The sequence below is a fragment of the Pseudophryne corroboree genome, chromosome 5 (genome assembly GCF_028390025.1).
Source record: "Pseudophryne corroboree isolate aPseCor3 chromosome 5, aPseCor3.hap2, whole genome shotgun sequence".
Lineage (NCBI taxonomy): Eukaryota > Metazoa > Chordata > Amphibia > Anura > Myobatrachidae > Pseudophryne > Pseudophryne corroboree.
In genome coordinates this window covers 190,511,957-190,530,746 of record NC_086448.1, presented here as the reverse complement: position 1 = coordinate 190,530,746, position 18,790 = coordinate 190,511,957, and the positions used below count along the sequence as shown (strand labels likewise).

The window sequence follows — 18,790 nt, the reverse complement described above, 5'->3', positions numbered from 1 at the left end:
CCCCTTGCATCGTTGCCTAGTAACCACGGAGACTCCGTAACCAAGGAGACCGGACCTGCCGGACGGAGCCAACACAGGGGTGACTTCTGTGCAAAACATAGCTGCAAAACATACAGTGCAGAATATAAAGTGCATAAAGTGACAAAGGGTTGCTCCTAGTGTGCGCAAACATTAATGATTGCAAACAACATTAAAATTTAAAAAGATAGAAGAATCTAAGAATTAAAATACTGAGACAACTACTGTGCTATCATAGCTTTGTGACTTACAGCCATCTACCAGTAAAGACCCCTTTCTCCCCTCAGGAGCCAACAACACATCCTCATTTGACCCTCCGTCCTCCACCGATTCAGTAAAAACCTTTTCACGTCTCCTAGATAGTTCTATTAAGAAGTACGCAGAAGCTCAACCTGTAGTCTATAGGAACATTTCTAGGGAAGAGGACAAAGCGATCAAAGACCTGTCAGCATATACGGATATAGTTATACGCCCCGCAGATAAGGGCGGGGCTATAGTGATCTTGGATAAGATCCAGTATATAGAGGAGATAGACAATCAATTAAAGGACCAATGTACATATAAAAGATTGCCCGGAGACCCGACTAACGTCTACAAAAAGAAATTAGATGCCCTCTTGAAGGAAGCAGCCATGAAGAACCTCTTAGACCAGAAAGCGGTGAAGGCTCTTACACAACCTTTCCCGATTACTCCGATATTCTATACGGTCCCCAAGGTCCATAAAGATAAAGAAAACCCACCGGGTAGGCCAATAATCTCCGCAAGAGGCTCCCTAACTCAACCAGTATCGCAATACCTGGACGCGCTCCTACAACCTTTGGTAACAACCCAGCCCACGTACCTCAAGGATACGACACATCTACTAAACAACTTGAAAGATCTGGGGCATCTACCTCCTGATATAATTTTGGCCACACTGGATGTCAAAAGCCTCTACACTATCATCCCGCATGCCAGGGGGATGGAGGCTATGGAGAGATTCTTGGTCCAGAATAAATTTGATTCCTTGGATATACAGCTGTTTCTACAGTTGCTGCACTTTACCCTCACACATAACTACTTTATCCACAACGGAGGGTATTATCTCCAGCTGACCGGTTGCGCTATAGGATCTAATGTAGCGCCAATGTATGCCAACGTGTACATGTTCGATATAGAAAGAGACCTGTTTCTGTCCCATACATCTATTAGCAGTAATATCCTGCTGTACAAGCGCTACATAGATGATCTTTTATTACTCTGGCGAGGGGAACAAGCAACCTTGGACGAGTTGGTGGAGGGTAACAATAAGAGTGACTCACCAGTCAAATTGTCCCTGACCTGTAGCAGCCAGGCCATTAACTTTCTGGACGTTAGTATCAGTGTCTCGGGGGGTACAATAACCACAGAGGTCTTTAATAAACCTACGGACCGGAATACCCTGCTTTTGCACAGTAGCTTCCATCCACCGGCCCTTAAGAATGGACTACCTAAGTCGCAACTCATGAGGGCGGCTAGAATAACGAGTGAAAGACACAAACTTGAACCAGCGTTGGACGCCGTAGTTAATAAGTTCCAAGCCAGAGGTTATCACAAGGGCCCGCTCCTGTCCTTGAAAGAAGAGGTATTGAACATGCCTAGAGAGAAGTTACTCAGGCCGACACCTAGAAAGAATGAGGAGAAGAGGATTCCACTTATAACGGAATTCACAACGGCCAGTTCAGTACTCCCCAGGGCAACGAGGGCTCTGTGGCCCCTGGTGTCTTCCGACCCAGCAGTACCATGTTTTAAGGGTAGCACTATCATGCCTAGCTACAAGAGGGGCCGCAACCTGAAGGACAGAGTGGTGAAATTAGATGTCACTAAGAGAGCCATGGGCCCGAGCCGCAGAGGCTGTTTCAAGTGCCCAAAATGTGAGACGTGCAATTACATGCTAACCGGGAGTAACTTCAGACATCCTAAAACCAATAAGGAATATGATATTAGACACCATCTCTCCTGCACATCCCAGTTTGTCATTTATGCAATTGTATGCCCTTGTGGAAATATCTATGTGGGCCAAACCATAAGGACATTCCGAGAGCGCATGGCGCTACATAGGTCCGCTATTAGAGCAGCACTGGAGGGAAGAGGCAATGACCAACCGGTAGCACGGCATTTTAAAGCAGCGAATCATACGCTATCACAGTTGAAACATATGATACTGGATCATGTGCCGAAACCGGTCAGGGGTGGCAACAGAGCTAGGATGTTGTCACAGAAGGAAGCCAAGTGGATCCATATGTTGGACTCCTTGGCCCCTGGTGGACTAAATGAACAAGCAATGTGGAATGCCTTCTTGTGATCAAGATCTTTACTTTGTTCTTCTCCTAATATTTAGTTAGTCCTTTTATAGCCCTGTACTAGGTAACCGTCTTGTAGCAGCTATCTATCTATAATAGTAAGTCCATTCTCTAATATACAGCACATTAAGCCTGTGCTTCTGTGAGTATGTAATCGTGCTCCATCCCTAATATAATATGTATAAAACTGTAAGTCACAAAGCTATGATAGCACAGTAGTTGTCTCAGTATTTTAATTCTTAGATTCTTCTATCTTTTTAAATTTTAATGTTGTTTGCAATCATTAATGTTTGCGCACACTAGGAGCAACCCTTTGTCACTTTATGCACTTTATATTCTGCACTGTATGTTTTGCAGCTATGTTTTGCACAGAAGTCACCCCTGTGTTGGCTCCGTCCGGCAGGTCCGGTCTCCTTGGTTACGGAGTCTCCGTGGTTACTAGGCAACGATGCAAGGGGCTCGAGCTCACGTCACAGCTGTGGCCCACGTGACCGGAACTCAGAGCAGCCGCGGCTTCCGGCCTCGGGACGCCGGCTGGCGGGAGCGCACGGGGAGGACCTCACAAGTATTCAGGTATTTATACCCCTATGGAAAGTTTAATCAGGTATGTTTGTTATTGCTGTTTATCACGCTGCACTTTGTAAGCATAGCACCTTGAAGAAAACGCCGGAGGGGCGTTGAAACGTCGGTGGCTCGCACTATGCTGTACTAACTTATTTTGCACTGTCACTTTAATATAAAGTATTTTGCCTGCAACAAATCCTTGGAGTGCCGCCTGGTTTCCTTCTTTATGGACAACAATTGAAGGTACCCCCTGCAGTTATATATATATATATATATATATTATATGCGCCTAAATTTAGTGCCCCCCCTCTCTTTTTTACCCTATGTAGTCTGGAAACTACAGGGGAGAGCTTTGGGAGCGTCCTTCCAGCGGAGCTGTGAGGGGAAATGGCGCCAGTGTGCTGAGGGAGATAGCCCCGTCCCTGTTCCGGCGGACTTCTCCCGCTTTTTAAATGTATATTTGGCAGGGGTATTTTGCACATATATAGTCTTTATGACTATATTATGTGGCATTTGCCAGCAAGGTACTCATATTGCAGCCCAGGGCGCCCCCCCCCCAGCGCCCTGCACCCATCAGTGACCGGAGTATGTGGTGTGCATGGGGAGTAATGGCGCACAGCTGCAGTGCTGTGCGCTACCTTAATGAAGACCGAAGTCTTCTGCTGCCGATTTCCAGGAACGTCTTCTTGCTTCTGGCTCTGTAAGGGGGACGGCGGCGCGGCTCCGGGACCAGACGACCGAGGCTGGGCCTGTGTTCGATCCCTCTGGAGCTAATGGTGTCCAGTAGCCTTAGAAGCCCAAGCTAGCTGCAAGCAGGTAGGTTCGCTTCTCTCCCCTTAGTACCACATAGCAGTGAGTCTGTTGCCAGCAGATCTCACTGAAAATAAAAAACCTAAAATATACTTTCTTTTCTAGGAGCTCAGGAGAGCCCCTAGTGTGCATCCAGCTCGGCCGGGCACAAAATTCTAACTGAGGTCTGGAGGAGGGGCATAGAGGGAGGAGCCAGTGCACACCAGGTAGTACTAAATCTTTCTTAGTTGTGCCCAGTCTCCTGCGGAGCCGCTATTCCCCATGGTCCTTACGGAGTTCCCAGCATCCACTAGGACGTCAGAGAAAAAGTGGCTACTGACTGCATACAAGTAGTATAAATAGTATCAAGCACAAAAATGTGTGTGTAGACCACTGGCGTATTTATAATGGGTACAGTGTGTGCGGTGCACATGGGCCCCCGAGGTCCAGGGGGGCCCACACCACACACCCTGCACCCATTATTTTTAAAACTTACCCTCCGGAGTCATGCAACGCAGGAGCAGTGCTGTAGAAATCACTGGGAAAATGGCCGCTGCACCATTTCCCCCTAGAGATCTGCACATGGGTCCCCGAGGGACCCTAGTGCCAAGAGAGAAGACTAGAGAGAAGGGGGCCGTGACGGGGACTGCACACGGGCCTCCTCCTCTCTAGAAACGCCCCTGGTATAGACAGACAAAAAGGAGCTGGAGTTTAGCATTAAAAGATGAACAGAGCGATGCACAGCGTAATAGGACTCCAAAAACCTTATTTAGAGTGAAACGCATCTTTGCAGCAGAGGATTCATCATTACATATATAAACGCCATTAGACACCGTAGATGCATCTTTGCCACCTGACTGTCCCCTATATGTACATAGAGTTTCACAGTCATCATTATCCAGATGCAGTTATACCAACTATATACTTGTTGCAAAGTATGCACACGGAAACATGCGTATTTACACTTCTGCTCACCTACTTATACCACACAGTAGCTTGCAGTAGTGGCGGCATGCTCTCAGTGAACCTCTGGCAGCCCAGTATCCCCTACTCTCAAGAGGCTACTGAAACACAACTCTGCATCACATGTAATGAACATACAGTATTACCGCTAACATACAGTAACTGGCCAATGAACCAGTTAGTGCGTTTATAGCTCTGCTTCTAAGAGATTGCAGCATGCCGGGACTTCTATAGAGGAAACATTCCGCGCCCCTGCACATGTGGGCGCATTTTAAATACATTTGGACAAACATTAAATTTCTTATTGCCGCGCAGAGAGACAAGAAATAATTATTGTGACCTAAATAATAAACATGCAACTAGATACAGAGATAGCTTACAGTTTAGATATTTAATATGTCACTTTTTTTCTGTTCAGTAATAGAGGTTATACAGTACTTACTTCTCCAGTAGCATAAAAATCATTCTGCTGATATTCAGGGAATATCTGATAAAACTGTGTGAGTGCGCTGCAATGAGATAAAGAAATAAAACACAGGTTTATTATATACACACCCTAACTAGTCACCGTTATGGAGCAGCACACCCTGGGATACTGGCCATTTGTGTAATGCAGCTCTTCATCATACTCGCTTACACTGGGTACCCAATAGAAATACTGCTTGCAAGGCCTGATGCATTGCTAGAAATGACAGCCAGCTAATTAGATGGCTGAGGCACTCATCAGGAGGTGGCTGTCAACTCTACAAGGAAGCCAGTATTTGCAGCCCTGTAGCTCAATTGCAGTTGTTTGGCTACAGAGTACAGGGACACAGCTGCCTCATACTAACAGCAGCATGGGCCTTCCGGTGGAAGGAAGGAAAATTAAAAACAATACACAGTGAACATCAAAGTCAATTTGCTTTATACGTTTATAGAGTCTAATCATTCAGAATATTTTTTTTATTGTGCATATAAAAATTTAGCAAAATATGGATGTTATTTTTTGATAAGGAACTGAAGAATATGGGACTGAACGGGCATTGGAAATGGAATTAACAAAGAAAATAGGATTTTAATTACCTACCGGTAAATACTTTTCTCGTTGTCCATAGAGGATACTGGGGTCCATTTAGTACCATGGGTATAGAGGGGTCCACATGGAGCCATGGGCACTTCAAGATTTTGATAGTGTGGGCTGGCTCCTCCCCCTATGCCCCTCATACCAGACTCAGTCTAGGAAACGGTGCCAGAGGAGACGGACATACTTTGAGAGAAGGATAGATAAGGATAGTGGTGAGATTCCTAACCAGCACACGCAACTAGAGAATAGACAAGCTAACAAAACTTGAATCAGGAACAGCAACGGCTGAACCAACATTACTTAACCAATTAACAGTGCAGGAAGAACGAAGCACTGGGCGGGCGCCCAGTTTCCTCTACGGACTACGAGAAAAGGATTTACCGGTAGGTACCGTATATACTCGAGTATAAGTCGACTTTTTCAGCACTTTTTTTTTGTGCTGAAAAAGCCAGCTCGGCTTATACTCGAGTCAGTGCACTGACAGGGAGTGCAGTGTGAAGGAGGGACACGGAGGGCACAGCGCACGGCTCTCCTGTGTCCCTGCTGCATCTCCGGCGGGTCTATTAAAGGAAGTACCCGTTCGTGACCTCTGATCACGAACCAGCATTTCCTTTAATAGACCCGCCGCGGCCGTCGGAGATGCAGGAGGGACACAGGAGAGGCGCGCGTTGTGCGCTCCGTGTCCCTCCTTCAGAAGACAGCGCGGGATCGACGGAGGGGTAAGTAACAGCACTGGGGGAGCATATTTGGCACTTGGGGACGGGGCATATCTGGCAGCAGCATGAGGGGCATATCTGGCAGCAGCATGAGGGGCATATCTGGCAGCATGAGGGCATATCTTACACATCTGGCACTGTGGGGCATATTTGGCAGCATGAGGGCATATCTGGCACATCAGGCACTGTGGGGCATATCTGGCAGGTATGAGGGCATATCTGGCACTGTGGGGGCATATCTGGCAGTATGAGGGCATATCTGGCACTGTGGGGGCATATCTGGCAGTATGAGGGCATATCTGGCACTGAGGGCTGTGTACGGCTAGAGCTGCATTTCCCACCCTAGGCTTATACTCGAGTCAATAAGTTTTCCCAGGTTTTTGTGGTAAAATTAGGTGCCTCGGCTTATATTCGGGTCAACTTATACTCGAGTATATACGGTAATTAAAATCCTGATTTCTCTTACATCCTGGAGGATACTGGGGTCCATTTAATACCATGGGAATGTACCAAAGCTCCCAAACCGGGTGGGAGTGTGCCGAGGTTCCTGCAGAACTGATTGGCCTCTGAGGACCTTCAGTGTGGTCAAAGTATCGAACATGTAGAACTTAGCAAACGTGTTCGAACCTGACCAAGCAGCTGCCCGGCAGAGCTGTAAAACAGAGACACCCCAGGCAGCCGCCCAAGAAGAACCCACCGACCTAGTAGAGTGGGCCTGTACAGATTTTGTGGAATAAGCATGCTGGATAGTAAGTCTGATCCAGCGTGCAATGGTCTGCTTTGAAGCAGGACACCCAATCTTATTGGGATCATAAAGAACAAACATTGAGTCCATCTTTCTGTGACGAGCTGCTCTGTTCACATACACCTTCAAAGCCCTCGCAACATCCAAAGACTTTGAAGTAGCAGGTGTCTGTGACAACCGGAACCACAATAGGTTGGTTGATGTGAAATGCGTACACCACTTTAGGAAGAAATTGCTGACGAGTTCTGCTCTGTCCTCATGGAAAATTAAATAGGGACTTTTGGGAGACAAAGCTCCCAGCTCCGACACACATCTTGCTGAAGCCAAGGCCAACAGTGTGACGGTTGATATTTTACGTCCACCTCCTGTAAAGGCTCAAACCAGTCCGATTGGAGGAACTGCAGGACCAAATTGAGATCCCAAAGTGCCGTAGGAAGCACAAAGGGAGGTTGGATGTGCAGAACACCTTTCAAGAACATCTGGACCTTAGGGAGAGAAGCCAATTGTTACTGAAAGAAAATGGACAAGGCCGAAATCTGGACTTTTATGGAGCCCAGACACAGGCCCACATCCATGCCTGCCTGCAGAAAAAGCAGGAAACGTCCCAGGTGAAAATCCACCGCAGAATAATTTTTGCTCTCACACCAAGAGACGTATTTCTTCCAAATACGATGGTAATGCTTAGACGTTACCCCCTTCCTGGCTTGGATCATAGTCTGGATAACCTTGTTCGTGATTCCTCTCCTGGCTAGAATCAGCTGTTCAACTTCCATGCCGTCAAACGTAGCCGCGGTAAGTCATGATAGACGAACGGGCCCTGTTGCAGAAGATCCTCGCAAAGAGGTAGAGGCCACGGATCTTCGAGGAGCATCTCCAGAAGGTCAGCGTACCAGGCCCTTCTTGGCCAGTCCGGAGCAATGACTATTGCTTGAACCTTTTCCCTTTTTATTCGTTTTAGAATTCTTGGGATCAGAGGAAGTGGTGGAAACACGTACACCATCTGATAGACCCATGGAGTTGTCAGGGCATCTATCGCCACTGCCTGTGGGTGTCTCGACCTGGAACAATACCGTCTGAGCTTCTTGTTGAGACGAGAGGCCATCATGTCGATCTGTGGGTATCCCCATCGACTTGTCAAGCACCTGAACACTTCCGGGTGAAGGCCCCACTCCCCCGGGTGCAGGTCGTGTCTGCTGAGAAAGTCTGCTTCCCAGTTGTCTACTCCCGGAATGAAGACCGCTGACAACGCCCCAGCGTTTCTTTCTGCCCAGAGGAGAATTCTTGACACCTCTGACATTGCTGCTCTGCTTTTCGTTCCGCCCTGTCGGTTTATGTACGTTACTGCAGTCACATTGTCCGACTGGACCTAAATTGCCCGATCTTGAAGATGTGAGGCCTGCAGAAGGGCATTGTTTATCTTCCCTGAAACTGCACCCCCTGAGTGACTGCTCCCCAACATCTGAGGCTTGCGCCTGTGGTTAACAGAATCCAGTTCTAAATTCTGAACCTCCGTCCTGCAACGAGGTAAGAAGACTGTAGCCACCACAGAAGGGAGATCCTGGCCTTTGGCGACAGACTGATCCTTTGGTGCATGTGGAGATGCAATCCGGACCATTTGTCCAACAGATCGAGCTGGAAAAGTCTTGCATGAAACCTACTGTATTGAAGTGCCTCGTAAGAGAGGCCACCATTTTCCCCACAAGGCAAATGCACTGAAACCCGGGTTGGCTTCAGTTGATACCAAACCCTCGATTGGAATACCAATGCCTTTTCCAACGGAAGGAACACCTTTTGTGACTCCGTGTCCAGTATCATTCCCAGGAATGGGAGCCTCCGTGTTGGCTCTAGGTGAGATTTCGGAAGGTTCAGAATCCACCCGTGATCCTGGAGGAGTTTGGTTGAGAGAGCAATGCTGTCCAGCAACCTCTCCCTGGACGGCGCTTTTATCAGGAGATCATCCAGGTACGGAATTCTGTTCACTCCCTGCTTGCGGAGTAGAAACATCATCTCTGCCATCACCTTGGTTAACACCCTCGGTGACGTGGAGAGAACAAATGGCAGGGCCTGGAACTGGTAGGGACAGTCCTGCAGTGCAAACTTGAGACAAGCCTGATGAGGCGGCCAGATCGGAATATGAAGGTACGCATCCTTGATATCCAGAGACACTAGGAATTCCCCCTCCTCTAGACCTGAGATCACCGCTCTCAGAGACTCCATCTTGAATTTGAACACTCGTAAGTACGGGTTCAAAGACTTGAGGTTCAGAATTGGTCTTACCGAACCGTCCGGCTTCGGTACTACGAACAAGTTGGAATAGTACCCCTTGATTAGTAGATGAGGTGGAACTGGAACAATGACTTGAGTCTGTAGCAGTTTTTGGATGGCATGCTGTAAAGTCATACTTGCCTCTTGTGAAACTGAAATTAATCAAGACCGAGAAGAGAAGTATTCCTCTAATAGGGCACACAAAGACTAATACACCTTAAATTTACTATAAGTCATTGTCCCTTAGGAGAATGACCACTAATATTAAAATAATAAGAATTTACTTACCGATAATTCTATTTCTCGGAGTCCGTAGTGGATGCTGGGGTTCCTGAAAGGACCATGGGGAATAGCGGCTCCGCAGGAGACAGGGCACAAAAGTAAAGCTTTCCGATCAGGTGGTGTGCACTGGCTCCTCCCCCTATGACCCTCCTCCAAGCCAGTTAGGTACTGTGCCCGGACGAGCGTACACAATAAGGGAGGAATTTTGAATCCCGGGTAAGACTCATACCAGCCACACCAATCACACCGTACAACTTGTGATCTAAACCCAGTTAACAGTATGATAACAGCGGAGCCTCTGAAAAGATGGCTCACAACAATAATAACCCGATTTTTGTAACTATGTACAAGTATTGCAGATAATCCGCACTTGGGATGGGCGCCCAGCATCCACTACGGACTCCGAGAAATAGAATTATCGGTAAGTAAATTCTTATTTTCTCTATCGTCCTAGTGGATGCTGGGGTTCCTGAAAGGACCATGGGGATTATACCAAAGCTCCCAAACGGGCGGGAGAGTGCGGATGACTCTGCAGCACCGAATGAGAGAACTCCAGGTCCTCCTTAGCCAGGGTATCAAATTTGTAGAATTTAGCAAACGTGTTTGCCCCTGACCAAGTAGCTGCTCGGCAAAGTTGTAAAGCCGAGACCCCTCGGGCAGCCGCCCAAGATGAGCCCACCTTCCTTGTGGAATGGGCATTTACATATTTTGGCTGTGGCAGGCCTGCCACAGAATGTGCAAGCTGAATTGTATTACACATCCAACTAGCAATAGTCTGCTTAGAAGCAAGAGCACCCAGTTTGTTGGGTGCATACAGGATAACAGCAAGTCAGTTTTCCTGACTCCAGCCGTCCTGGAACATATTTTCAGGGCCCTGACAACATCTAGCAACTTGGAGTCCTCCAAGTCCCTAGTAGGTGCAAGGCACCACAATAAGCTGGTTCAGGTGAAACACTGACACCACCTTAGGGAGAGAACTGGGGACGAGTCCGCAGCTCTGCCCTGTCCGAATGGACAAACAGATATGGGCTTTTTTGAGAAAAAAAACACCAATTTGACACTCGCCTGGTCCAGGCCAGGGCCAAGAGCATGGTCACTTTTCATGTGAGATGCTTCAAATCCACAGATTTGACTGGTTTTAAACCAATGTGATTTGAGGAATCCCAGAACTACGTTGAGATCCCACAGTGCCACTGGAGGCACAAAAGGGGGTTGTATATGCAATACTCCCTTGACAAACTTCTGGACTTCAGGAACTGAAGCCAATTCTTTCTGGAAGAAAATCGTCAGGGCCGAAATTTGAACCTTAATGGACCCCAATTTGAGGCCCATAGACACTCCTGTTTGCAGGAAATGCAGGAAACGACCGAGTTGAACTTTCTTTGTGGGGCCTTCCTGGCCTCACACCACGCAACATATTTTCGCCACATGTGGTGATAATGTTGTGCGGTCACCTCCTTTCTGGCTTTGACCAGGGTAGGAATGACCTCTTCCGGAATGCCTTTTTCCCTTAGGATCCGGCTTTCCACCGCCATGCCGACAAACGCAGCTGCGGTAAGTCTTGGAACAGACATGGTACTTGCTGAAGCAAGTCCCTTCTTAGCGGCAGAGGCCATAAGACCTCTGTAAGCATCTCTTGAAGTTCCGGGTACCAAGTCCTTCTTGGCCAATCCGGAGCCATGAGTATAGTTCTTACTCCTCTACGTCTTATAATTCTCAGCACCTTAGGTATGAGAAGCAGAGGAGGGAACACATACACCGACTGGTACACCCACGGTGTTACCAGAACGTCCACAGCTATTGCCTGAGGGTCTCTTGACCTGGCGCAATACCTGTCCCGTTTTTTGTTCAGACGGGACGCCATCATGTCCACCTTTGGTATTTCCCAACGGTTTACAATCATGTGGAAAAAACTTCCCGATGAAGTTTCCACTCTCCCGGGTGGAGGTCGTGCCTGCTGAGGAAGTCTGCTTCCCAGTTTCCATTCCCGGGATGAAACACTGCTGACAGTGCTATCACATGATTTTCCGCCCAGCGAAAAGTCCTTGCAGTTTTTGCCATTGCCCTCCTGCTTCTTGTGTCGCCCTGTCTGTTTACGTGGGCGACTGCCGTGATGTTTTTCCCACTGGATCAATACCGGCTGACCTTGAAGCAGAGGTCTTGCAAAGCTTAGAGCATTATAAATTTACCCTTAGCTCCAGTATATTTATGTGGAGAAAAGTCTCCAGACTTGATCACACTCCCTGGAAATTTTTTCCTTGTGTGACTGCTCCCCAGTCTCTCGGGCTGGGCTCCGTGGTCACCAGCATCCAATCCTGAATGCCGAATCTGCGGCCCTCTAGAAGATGAGCACTCTATAACCACCACAGGAGAGACACCCTTGTCCTTGGATATAGGGTTATCCGCTGATGCATCTGAAGATGCGATCCGGACCATTTGTCCAGCAGATCCCACTGAAAAGTTCTTGCGTGAAATCTGCCGAATGGAATTGCTTCGTAGGAAGCCACCATTTTTACCAGGATCCTTGTGCAATGATGCACTGTTTTTAGGAGGTTCCTGACTAGCTCGGATAACTCCCTGGCTTTCTCTTCCGGGAGAAACACCTTTTTCTGGACTGTGTCCAGAATCATCCCTAGGCACAGCAGACGTGTCGTCGGGATCAGCTGCGATTTTGGAATATTTAGAATCCACCCGTGCTGTTGTAGCAGTATCCGAGATAGTGCTACTCCGACCTCCAACTGTTCCCTGGACTATGCCCTTATCAGGAGATCGTCCAAGTAAGGGATAATTAAGACGCCTTTTCTTCGAAGAAGAATCATTATTTCGGCCATTACCTTGGTAAAGACACGGGGTGCCGTGGACAATCCAAACGGCAGCGTCTGAAACTGATAGTGACAGTTCTGCACCACGAACCTGAGGTACCCTTAGTGAGAAGGGCAAATTTGGGACATAGAGGTAAGCATCCCTGATGTCCCGGGACACTATATAGTCCCCTTCTTCCTGGTTCGTTATCACTGCTCTGAGTGACTCCATCTTGATTTGAACCTTTGTAAGTGTTCAAAAAAAATTTTTTAGAATAAGTCTCACCTAGCCTTCTGGCTTCAGTACCACAATATAGTGTGGAATAATACCCCTTTTCTTGTAGTAGGAGGGGTAATTTAATTATCACCTGCTGGAATACAGCTTGTGAATTTTTTCCCATACTGCCTCCTTGTCGGAGGGAGACCTTGGTAAAGCAGACTTCAGGAGCCTGCGAAGGGGAAACGTCTCGACATTCCAATCTGTACCCCTGGGATACTACTTGTAGGATCCAGGGGTCCTGTACGGTCTCAGCGCCATGCTGAGAACTTGTCAGAAGCGGTGGAACGCTTCTGTTCCTGGGAATGGGCTGCCTGCTGCAGTCTTCTTCCCTTTCCTCTATCCCTGGGCAGATATGATCTTATAGGGACGAAAGGACTGAGGCTGAAAAGACGGTGTCTTTTTCTGCAGAGATGTGACTTAGGGTAAAAACGGCGGATTTTCCAGCAGTTGCCGTGGCCACCAGGTCCGATGGACCGACCCCAAATAACTCCTCTTCCTTTATACGGCAATACACCTTTGTGCCGTTTGGAATCTGCATCACCTGACCACTGTCGTGTCCATAACATCTTCTGGCAGATATGGACATCGCATTTACTCTTGATGCCAGAGTGCAAATATCCCTCTGTGCATCTCGCATATATAGAAATGCATCCTTTAAATGCTCTATAGTCAATAAAATACTGTCCCTGTCAAGGGTATCAATATTTTTAGTCAGGGAATCCGACCAAGCCACCCAGCTCTGCACATCCAGGCTGAGGCGATCGCTGGTCGCAGTATAACACCAGTATGTGTGTATATACTTTTTATGATATTTTCCAGCCTCCTGTCAGCTGGTCCTTGAGGACGGCCCTATCTATAGACGGTACCGCCACTTGTTTTGATAAGCGTGTGAGCGCCTTATCCACCCTAAGGGGTGTTTCCCAACGCGCCCTAACTTCTGGCGGGAAAGGGTATACCGCCCATAATTTTCTATCGGGGGGAACCCACGCATCATCACACACTTTATTTAATTTATCTGATTCAGGAAAAACTACGGTAGTTTTTTCACATCCCACATAATACCCTCTTTTGTGGTACTTGTAGTATCAGAAATATGTAACACCTCCTTCATTGCCTTTAACGTGTGGCCCTAATAAGGAATACGTTTGTTTATTCACCGTCGACACTGGATTCAGTGTCCCTGTCTGTGTCGACCGACTAAAGTAAACGGGCGTTTTAAAAACCCCTGACGGTGTTTTTGAGACGTCTGGACCGGTACTAATTGTTTGTCGGCCGTCTCATGTCGTCAACCGACCTTGCAGCGTGTTGACATTATCACGTAATTTCCTAAATAAGCCATCCATTCCGGTGTCGACTCCCTAGAGAGTGACATCACCATTACAGGCAATTGCTCCGCCTCCACACCAATATCGTCCTCATACATGTCGACACACACGTACCGACACACAGCAGACACACAGGGAATGCTCTTAACGAAGACAGGACCCCACTAGCCCTTTGGGGAGACAGAGGGAGAGTTTGCCAGCACACACCAAAAGCGCTATATATGACAGGGATAGCCTTATAATAAGTGCTCCCTGTATAGCTGCTTTTATAATATAATTTTTGCCACTATTTTGCCCCCCCTCTCTTGTTTTACCCTGTTTCTGTAGTGCAGTGCAGGGGAGAGACCTGGGAGCCGTCCTGACCAGCGGAGCTGTGTAAGGAAAATGGCGCTGTGTGCTGAGGAGATAGGCCCCGCCCCTTTTCCGGCGGGCTCGTCTCCCGCTCTTTAGTGTATTCTGGCAGGGGTTAAATATCTCCATATAGCCCCGGAGGCTATATGTGAGGTATTTTTTAGCCAAATAGGTTTTCATTTGCCTCCCAGGGCGCTCCCCTCCCAGCGCCCTGCACCCTCAGTGACTGCGGTGTGAAGTGTGCTGAGAGGAAAATGGCGCACAGCTGCAGTGCTGTGCGCTACCTTTAGAAGACTGAGGAGTCTTCTGCCGCCGATTCTGGACCTCTTCATGTTTCAGCATCTGCAAGGGGGCCGGCGGCGAGGCTCCGGTGACCATCCAGGCTGTACCTGTGATCGTCCCTCTGGAGCTGATGTCCAGTAGCCAAGAAGCCAATCCATCCTGCACGCAGGTGAGTTCACTTCTTCTCCCCTAAGTCCCTCGTTGCAGTGATCCTGTTGCCAGCAGGACTCACTGTAAAATAAAAAACCTAAGCTAAACTTTCTCTAAGCAGCTCTTTAGGAGAGCCACCTAGATTGCACCCTTCTCGGCCGGGCACAAAAATCTAACTGGCTTGGAGGAGGGTCATAGGGGGAGGAGCCAGTGCACACCACCTGATCGGAAAGCTTTACTTTTGTGCCCTGTCTCCTGCGGAGCCGCTATTCCCCATGGTCCTTTCAGGAACCCCAGCATCCACTAGGACGATAGAGAAATAATAAGATTTTACTTACCGATAAATCTATTTCTCGGAGTCCGTAGTGGATGCTGGGGTTCCTGAAAGGACCATGGGGAATAGCGGCTCCGCAGGAGACAGGGCACAAAAAGTAAAGCTTTTTCAGATCAGGTGGTGTGCACTGGCTCCTCCCCCTATGACCCTCCTCCAGACTCCAGTTAGGTACTGTGCCCGGACGAGCGTACACAATAAGGGAGGATTTTGAATCCCGGGTAAGACTCATACCAGCCACACCAATCACACCGTACAACCTGTGATCTAAACCCAGTTAACAGTATGATAACAGCGGAGCCTCTGAAAGATGGCTTCCTTCAACAATAACCCGAATTAGTTAACAATAACTATGTACAATTTATGCAGATAATCCGCACTTGGGATGGGCGCCCAGCATCCACTACGGACTCCGAGAAATAGATTTATCGGTAAGTAAAATCTTATTTTCTCTATCGTCCTAGTGGATGCTGGGGTTCCTGAAAGGACCATGGGGATTATACCAAAGCTCCCAAACGGGCGGGAGAGTGCGGATGACTCTGCAGCACCGAATGAGAGAACTCCAGGTCCTCCTTAGCCAGAGTATCAAATTTGTAAAATTTTACAAACGTGTTCTCCCCTGACCACGTAGCTGCTCGGCAAAGTTGTAATGCCGAGACCCCTCGGGCAGCCGCCCAAGATGAGCCCACCTTCCTTGTGGAGTGGGCCTTTACAGATTTAGGCTGTGGCAGGCCTGCCACAGAATGTGCAAGTTGGATTGTGCTACAGATCCAACGAGCAATCGTCTGCTTAGACGCAGGAGCACCCATCTTGTTGGGTGCATACAATATAAACAACGAGTCAGATTTTCTGACTCCAGCTGTCCTTGCAATATATATTTTTAATGCTCTGACAACGTCCAGTAACTTGGAGTCCTCCAAGTCACTTGTAGCCGCAGGCACTACAATAGGCTGGTTCAGATGAAATGCTGACACCACCTTAGGGAGAAAATGCGGACGAGTCCGCAGTTCTGCCCTGTCCGAATGGAAAATCAGATATGGGCTTTTGTAAGATAAAGCTGCCAATCCTGATACTCTCCTGGCAGAAGCCAGGGCTAGAAGCATGGTCACTTTCCAAGTGAGATATTTCAAATCCACCTTATTTAGTGGTTCAAACCAATGAGATTTTAGAAAGTCCAAAACCACATTGAGATCCCACGGTGCCACTGGAGGCACCACAGGAGGCTGTATATGCAGCACTCCCTTAACAAAGGTCTGGACTTCAGGGACTGAAGCCAATTCTTTTTGAAAGAAAATCGACAGGGCCGAAATTTGAACCTTAATAGATCCCAATTTGAGACCCATAGACAATCCTGATTGCAGGAAATGTAGGAATCGACCCAGTTGAAATTCCTCCGTCGGAGCACTCCGATCTTCGCACCACGCAACATATTTTCGCCAAATTCGGTGATAATGTTGCACGGTTACTTCCTTCCTTGCTTTAATCAAAGTAGGAATGACTTCTTCCGGCATGCCTTTTTCCTTTAGGATCCGGCGTTCAACCGCCATGCCGTCAAACGCAGCCGCGGTAAGTCTTGAAACAGACAGGGACCCTGCTGAAGCAAGTCCCTCCTTAGAGGTAGAGGCCACGGATCTTCCGTGATCATCTCTTGAAGTTCCGGGTACCAAGTCCTTCTTGGCCAATCCGGAACCACTAGTATCGTTCTTACGCCTCTTTGCCGTATAATTCTCAATACTTTTGGTATGAGAGGCAGAGGAGGAAACACATAAACCGACTGGTACACCCAAGGCGTTACCAGCGCGTCCACAGCTATTGCCTGCGGATCTCTTGACCTGGCGCAATACCTGTCCAGTTTTTTGTTGAGGCGAGACGCCATCATGTCCACCATTGGTCTTTCCCAACGGGTTACCAGCATGTGGAAGACTTCTGGATGAAGTCCCCACTCTCCCGGGTGAAGATCGTGTCTGCTGAGGAAGTCTGCTTCCCAGTTGTCCACTCCCGGGATGAACACTGCTGACAGTGCTATCAAATGATTCTCTGCCCAGCGAAGAATCCTTGCAGCTTCTGCCATTGCACTCCTGCTTCTTGTGCCGCCCTGTCTGTTCACATGGGCGACTGCCGTGATGTTGTCCGACTGGATCAACACCGGTTTTCCCTGAAGCAGAGGTTCTGCCTGGCTTAGAGCATTGTATATTGCTCTTAGTTCCAGAATGTTTATGTGAAGAGACGTTTCCAGGCTCGTCCATACTCCCTGGTAGTTTCTTCCTTGTGTGACTGCTCCCCAGCCTCTCAGGCTGGCGTCCGTGGTCACCAGGATCCAATCCTGTATGCCGAATCTGCGGCCCTCCAATAGATGAGGACTCTGCAACCACCACAGAAGAGACACCCTTGTCCTTGGAGACAGGGTTATCCGTAGGTGCATCTGAAGATGCGACCCTGACCATTTGTCCAACAGATCCCTTTGGAAAATTCTTGCGTGGAATCTGCCGAATGGAATTGCTTCGTAAGAAGCCACCATTTTTCCCAGGACTCTTGTGCATTGATGTACAGACACCTTTCCTGGTTTTAGGAGGTTCCTGACAAGCTCGGATAACTCCTTGGCTTTTTCCTCCGGGAGAAAAACCTTTTTCTGAACCGTGTCCAGAATCATCCCTAGGAACAGCAGACGAGTTGTCGGCATTAACTGGGATTTTGGAATATTCAGAATCCACCCGTGCTGTTTTAGCACTTCTTGAGACAGTGCTAATCCCATCTCTAGCTGTTCTCTGGACCTCGCCCTTATTAGGAGATCGTCCAAGTATGGGATAATTAATATGCCTTTTCTTCGAAGAAGAATCATCATCTCGGCCATTACCTTTGTAAAGATCCGAGGTGCCGTGGACAATCCGAACGGCAGCGTCTGAAACTGATAGTGACAGTTTTGTACAACGAACCTGAGGTACCCCTGGTGTGAGGGGTAAATTGGAACGTGGAGATACGCATCCTTGATGTCCAAGGATACCATAAAGTCCCCCTCTTCCAGGTTCGCTATCACTGCTCTGAGTGACTCCATCTTGAACTTGAACTTCTTTATGTACAGGTTCAAGGACTTCAGATTTAGAATAGGCCTTACCGAGCCATCCGGCTTCGGTACCACAAAAAGAGTGGAATAATACCCCTTCCCTTGTTGTAGAAGAGGTACCTTGACTATCACCTGCTGAGAGTACAGCTTGTGAATGGCTTCCAAAACCGTCTCCCTTTCGGAGAGGGACGTTGGTAAAGCAGACTTCAGGAAACGGCGAGGTGGATCTGTCTCTAATTCCAACCTGTACCCTTGAGATATTATCTGCAGGATCCAGGGATCTACCTGCGAGTGAGCCCACTGCGCGCTGTAATTTTTGAGACGACCGCCCACCGTCCCCGAGTCCGCTTGAGAAGCCCCAGCGTCATGCTGAGGCTTTTGTAGAAGCCGGGGAGGGCTTCTGTTCCTGGGAAGGAGCTGCGTGTTGCTGTCTCTTCCCTCGACCTCTGCCTCGTGGCAGATATGAATAGCCCTTTGCTCTCT

General features: G+C 48.2%; 1 protein-coding gene across 4 annotated transcripts in view; it reads right to left on the bottom strand.

Annotated features, from left to right (window-relative positions):
• The window catches only part of CPVL (carboxypeptidase vitellogenic like), a 392,151-nt gene that overhangs the window by 245,315 nt on the left and 128,046 nt on the right, over positions 1 to 18,790 (bottom strand). For all 4 annotated transcript variants that reach the window (XM_063921970.1, XM_063921966.1, XM_063921969.1 and 1 more), the window contains exon 7: positions 5,098 to 5,164. In XM_063921970.1, the coding sequence (XP_063778040.1) occupies positions 5,098 to 5,164 (67 nt within the window). The remainder of the gene's footprint in view (positions 1 to 5,097; positions 5,165 to 18,790) is intronic.